This window comes from Opisthorchis viverrini, assembly GCF_000715545.1.
Source record: "Opisthorchis viverrini unplaced genomic scaffold opera_v5_323, whole genome shotgun sequence".
Taxonomy (NCBI): domain Eukaryota; kingdom Metazoa; phylum Platyhelminthes; class Trematoda; order Opisthorchiida; family Opisthorchiidae; genus Opisthorchis; species Opisthorchis viverrini.
This window is the reverse complement of record NW_008751983.1, coordinates 287966-294358: the sequence shown is the minus strand read 5'-3', so window position 1 is coordinate 294358 and position 6393 is coordinate 287966. Positions and strand designations below refer to the sequence as shown.

Here is a 6393-nt window from a genome sequence, read left to right as displayed (position 1 = left end):
CCAGTGTCGATTTACCGGGGCGCGGCCGCCACCACATACAAACAACTGCTTGGAGCTACGAATGAGTCAGGTATTCAGTAGAGAACAATGACGGATGAAGGGTAAAGCAGTTAGATCAGAAGTCCAGTGATTAGCGTGGCTACGAAACCGTCCATGCTGATAGTTGTAAGAATTCTGTATCAACCCACCCCAAACAAAACACCGTTTGAAACTGACAAGAGAACTATCGAGTATGTTCATAAAAACTCATTGTAGGGTCAAGCAAAATCGTCAGGATTGGATAAGACAACTATGTCAAATAGAAAATATGTGGTAGTGTGAGGATACGCCAGCAGAAAGGATTGGAAAACATTAGTAAAATGTTCACAACCGGATTGTTAAATAACTAGGTGACCTTCTCACTCTACCAATGAGGGAGTATAAAATCAAGGAATTTGAGAGCAACTTCATAGCCAAGGAAACATGCCTGAAAATGAGGGGGAAAACGAGAAACTCGATCAGTTTTAGCCAGAAGCGAGCATCTACAGAACAAATATATGTCTACAGAGCCAAAACACCAGCGCGCAAAAATAGAGTGACTCCAAGTGACCCAGCAATATCAAGAATACACAACTGTTCGGAGAATAAAACGTTTACTAAGATGGCAAAGCTTACCAAACTAGTTTGCCAAGGCGCTATGCTGTCATGGGACCTGCTTAGGCCTCAGAAGGTAGTATTTGGTGACCTGAAAGTGGCTTTCATCAAGCCACCACATCAAACAAGAGCTAAAAGACTTCCCCGGCAGAGCATTTCAATGTGTATCAATAAATTTGTTTGGTTCCGTGGAAACATCTACATCAGTCGAACAACGAGGTAATTATCAAAGCGCATGTTTAGAAACATGCACTTCGTACTGCAGATGGTACAGCTGCGAAACATACGTGGTTCTGTTTTAGCCCACCTTCGAGACACCAGATACATGCTTTTAGGCCAGTTCATAAAGTACAAATGTGGATACCAAATTTCCCAAGAAATCAACTTTTTTCGTGAAGTACATCCGCTTACAGACCAAGTGGACGAAATTGGTTTTGGGCTGTAAAGCAGTTTTCAGAAACCTTATGGATAGTTTACTACAAAATCTGTTTCCACTTGTAAACTTCCGAGTAACATGCTGCGCATAAATTACCAAAACTATCTTTGAGCACCCCTTGTTTATAATATCTTAAAAAGGCCATTTATTGGCTTTCTCACCGTAGTTGCGCACATGTACATTTTCCAAGGTGACAATAATCCTAACGCCTGGTTCAGGCAGGCAATTGTGAAAGATGCGTACGAACTGCAGGGTCTGATATGTCACCATGTGTATTTCATGATCAAAGTCACAGACCTGGTTACATTCAAGCTACTGGAAGCCAGTGAATGCCTTGAAGCGTGAAGTCATGGTAACCAGACATTAGATGTATAGTATTTTTATGCATTTTTTCGGCAACGCCGTGGGATTGAGTAAATAGCGCACAATTTTTAGGACCGCCTACAATCGAGTTACCCACAAACCAGGTAGATCCTGTTTGACGTATGTGAAAAGAGGTCGAAACTCTTTATAGAATGATGCATGACACTGCTGAAATAAGTAGCTGTCGGAATTGAACAAGGTTAATCGTACTAAGACGGCAAATTTCGCCGTTGTCCCAACGTTAGGGTATGCTGTGTAGGAATTCGAGATGCAGTCAGCTACACAACCAGTCAAGGGAAACCCGACACATTGTGCAAACCACTGATGAAATAAAAAAACAGGAACTCTGAGGGCGAGAAAGGAAACAAGAAACACTCACCGCATTAGCGGGGAAGGCACGTAGGAGGACTGGAGTAACACCTCGATAAAGTGCAAAGAAGCCTTCTTTAGCGATGAGTTCTGAAAACACTGATCGGATTCCGTTAGGGTAACGGCCTTCAGGGGCTACAAAACAAAGAGACTTGTTGGTTGGCTGGAAGTGAAGCCTAGAATCTCGGAAAAATTTCACAGGTTATATTCCCATCTGTACCATCGTTCTGGGTAGTTAGACGCCACACAGGGAAGTAGTCAGGGAATAATACAGCAAAAAACAACGGCATGGAGTCTACTTATAGAAAAACTGAACTTACTAGCACCATACGCAGACAAACATCACATACGGGCAGCACCATAAAGGGACATCTCACACCAAACAGTCCATCTATGGTACTGTTCTGGTCTATTTAAAGCGGACGAAGCACATACATCCCCAGAATTTGACAGAATGCTTACCACTCTGGTAACGAGACTTGAGGACATCAGGTGGGATGGCCACCAGCCAGTTGAATATGCCAGCCATTCCGCCGGCAAACAAAGTTTTCCCGACACTCAGTTCGTCACCGCTGTAAGTGAAAGTAAATAACTTAGAGAAGAATTTAATAGTAGGGCACTGAAATCAACAAAATCCAAAGATTGCTACGATTCCTTCCGTAAAAGGAGTTGAGTGAACAGCGATAAGGAAAAACTACAATGGACATTCAGTGCTGAAGTGAGTGGAGTGGAATTCAAAGACCCCAGAACATTCTCAACACAAGGTGATCCGAGGTTGTGCAACGTGTGTCAGTTTTTTTGAGTGTTAGTAAGATATTATCGAAAAAGTTCAGACATGGCCATCTGCCAATCGGGTCGAAAGTCTAAACGATGAGTAGATGGCCATCAGTCTCGTCATAATCGGGTTGCAAGGGAACTTGCAAAACGTCTCCGTCGACTGGGATACACCTTCTTCGAGGATTTGAGAGCACCTACTTCGACGTCCTTCATCAAACCTGACCTAGTAGCTGTTCGAGATCGCCGTGCAACTGTAATAGACGTCAGCATAGACTCGGATGGGCGTGGGGTGACTGTGTGGGATATAAGAAGCAGAAGTATGGTGCTGATGAATATTCCCTCGCCATAATCTCAGCCCTACATGCCGTCGGTTATGTCGACTTTTTGGTTCAGCAACCGATGATCATCTCTTATCGAGGGATCTACTTTCCTCAATCCGCTAAAGCTGTTATTGGACTGGGACTTCCTAAGGTCGCAGTCAGTGACTCGTATTTGCTTGCCATTTTGGGCTCTCTGCGTACTTATGACACTTTTATGCGTTTCACATGGCGCTGAATGTACATTTTTGCCATTTAAGCTCACACCAGACCAAGTATGACGAACAATTTGTGACTGATGTGCGAGTCTTGACTGTGCTAGAGCCTACCGCGCCTTGAAGAGCGTTCAACATTGTCCTTTCTTCGGTTGCTGGTCATTAGACGCGTGTTTCCATATCAAAATTTTTACATACTTTGGGATTCATCTCATCAGACTGGAACTGTTCTTGGCATGATTTCGAATGAGACGTTTCGCTCTTTTCTCCCATATTCTCCTGTTACCCGTTCGCATTCATCGCCTGCATTCACTTTTTATGTTTGTGACCATGCTCTTCAAACATAAATGATAATAGTAGTATGACGAAAAACACTTCGATGTTTAGCAGCGGGGTTGGGTTTGCCAACCAGACTGTGCTGTAACATATAACCGGTTTAAAGAAGAATTCCCGGATGCGCTGATGCTCGTTCGGTGCCCAAGACACTTTTGAACCCTTGACGGAATATATAGCCTTTTGACGGCCCACAACCGGTTCCGCCTTTCTTCAAGAATATCATAAACGAGGAATTCATCTGGTATTCAGTTGAGCCACGCGTTAAAATCAGATTAACTTGCAAATGAGTGTATTTCGCGTATTTCTGAACTCAGCACGCCGATCAATACACGAAAGAACAATTCAGGGGTGAGGCCAGCAAAATGCACACCCGATCGACCGGCGTAACACCAACACACAGCGTACGCTACACAACCCACAACAGTGGCTTGTTAAAACCACCTTGCGGTTGCAATACTGATACTGAGAATTGAAGATGAACGCGGCATTTCAAACCGAGTGCATGCTACTGTAGCTAGCACAGATCGGTTTGTGGAACAAACTGCACTTGTACAGTTACTTTCATATATAAAACATGTGATGTGAATAACTCAACCTCCACGCCAGCCATCGATACCGGAATAAACGATTCTCAGGTAACGACAAAACAGACATTTTAGTTGAAATGTTCGTTGAAGGTCCTAAAATAAATCAGCGTGATGGTTGAGTCCGACAAACAACCTAATTAAAAATAACGCTTGCCGTTGACTGTCACTTTCCCACCGGTTTGTTCAAGTGAATAAATATACCGGATTACTTGGATGAGGACCCTAATCGTCCTCCTGTCTAGGTGTGGGCGCCCTGGCAGTATCCCAGCCCACGTACAGCCATGAACTGCACATACACAAATAAACACATCCAACATCGGCCGTCGCGTGGTGCAATCAGCCGGGTCACCTTACTTGCTGCATACAGCAGGGATGGTACGCGAAAACAGGCTACTGCTGACGCCTCCGTTCTTTCTTCTTCACATACTTTCCTTCCCCCTCTCCCCACCTCATTAATAACTCTCTCCTTGTAGGCCCCTACTTAGGACTGATGACTCCGATCGTCATACATCGGTTTTGCGTGCAACATCTGCTCGTCACATGACGCCGATATCTTCAGGAGTCTCCAAACCAGTCCTCAAGCCTCGACACCCAGTCTATCTGGCCGCGTTCAATGTCCGCACTCTGAAGCAAGCAGGACAACAAGCTGCTCTTGAACTCACACTGGACTCGCTTGGCATTGATATGTGCTGTGCCTCAGAAACGAGAATTCAAGATGCAAGCACAGTGATTGAGTTAACCGCCCCGTCAGTCTCCACTCGCTTCCGGCTACGCACCTCTGGTGATCCAGAGGCTGCTGCGGTGGGATGTGCAGGGGTTGGTATTGTGCTAAGTCAAGGGGCGGAAGTGTCCTTACTTGACTGGATACTCGTTGATAGTCGCCTCTGTGCGGTTCGTACGGCAACGTCTGTGAAGGAGTCTCACAAGCGGCAAGTTGACAGATGTCTGTTTGTTGTGTCTGCCTACGCCCCAACTGACTGTAGCTCCGACGCTGTCAAATACAGGTTTTACGACGCCATGAATGCCCTGCTGCGGCGACTAAAAGCTCAGACATCGCGGTGATTACCGGAGATATGAATACACAAGTGGACAGGCTTAGTGCATCTGAGACTAAATTAGGAGGTCGACATGGACTGGACTCGTACGTACGGACAATGGGGAACGATTGCTTCAGCTCTGTGCTGATCGCAGGCTGTTTTTATGCAGTACCAACTTCCGAACTACCCGAAGTCGTCTGGCCACATGGTGTCGTCCAACGGCATGCCGGCCACAAACTCAAATAGACCACAGTGCCATCAGCTACCGACGGCGCGGATCAATTACTGACTGCCGGTCGTTTTGGAACATATTTGTGGACTCTGACCACGGGCCCGTCCGGAGTCGCTTCTCCCTATATTTCCCTGGGCCGCGTAAGCTGGAGACAAATCGCTTGGCAACTGAAAGAGTGGCAGATCCGGATGTCACACGGACTTACAAGAATCATCTTCTAGAGTCTCTTCCAAATGCTCCACCATCAGATGTGAACTCATACTGGGACGAGATTGCCATCTCTTTGCATAGTGCTGGGAATTTCGCCTGTGGCACGACCCAATTAGGCGGACACAAGTACTGGATATCAGACCGAACGGTGGCACTGCTTAAATCTCGAAGAAATACCCCAGCCAGTACCGAACATAACCCGGTCCGAAGAGCTATTACACGTCAGGTGAAAGTGAGCTTGCGATCCGATCGTGAAGTATGGTGGACACAGAAAGCCAAGGAAATGGAAAAGGCCCAGAAAGCCGGTAATGCCCGGAGATTATTTCAGTTGATCCATGCGACCGGACCCCGGAAACCACCTGTGAGTGAAACCATCAAGTATCAGAATGGAACGACCAGCTCGAACAAAGAAGAACGCCTCGACCGGTGGGCTGAATACTTCAAACAACAACTGTCGTGGCCACCAGCCGGCACTCATCTAGAGCCCACAGGTGAAGTAGAACCCTGGACGGTGGACGTGGAACCACCTACGGCCTTGGAGGTTTACGACTGCATATGTTCTCTCAAGCGCCACCGAGCTCCCGGTCCGGATGACCTTCCACCCGCACTGTTCAAAGACGGCGGTGAAGTCCTCAGTCAGCGCTTGTCCGATCTGTTTGCTTGCATTTGGGAAAAGGAGTCTGTCCCAGACAACTGGGTAGAATCGACGATAGTGCTCGTTTTCAAAAATGGGCGCGTAGTGAGTGCGGTAACCACAGGGGGATCAGCTTGAACCCGGTTGTAACGAGACTGTTGGCGTCAATTGTGCTTCGTCGCCTTACGGTGGCTCGTGAGACACTGACTCGAGAGCAGCAAGCGGGATTTCGGCCTGGTAGGGGTTG

General features: G+C 46.7%; 1 protein-coding gene across 1 annotated transcript in view; it reads right to left on the bottom strand.

The window, feature by feature from the left end:
* Nucleotides 1–225: 225 nt before the first annotated feature.
* T265_10025 (hypothetical protein) overlaps nucleotides 226–6393 on the bottom strand; it is a gene marked incomplete at both ends in the record, with an annotated part of 14208 nt that continues 8040 nt past the window's right edge. The window contains 3 exons of the mRNA XM_009176271.1: nucleotides 226–466; nucleotides 1812–1936; nucleotides 2264–2373. Coding sequence (XP_009174535.1) covers nucleotides 404–466; nucleotides 1812–1936; nucleotides 2264–2373 — 298 coding nt within the window. The remainder of the gene's footprint in view (nucleotides 467–1811; nucleotides 1937–2263; nucleotides 2374–6393) is intronic.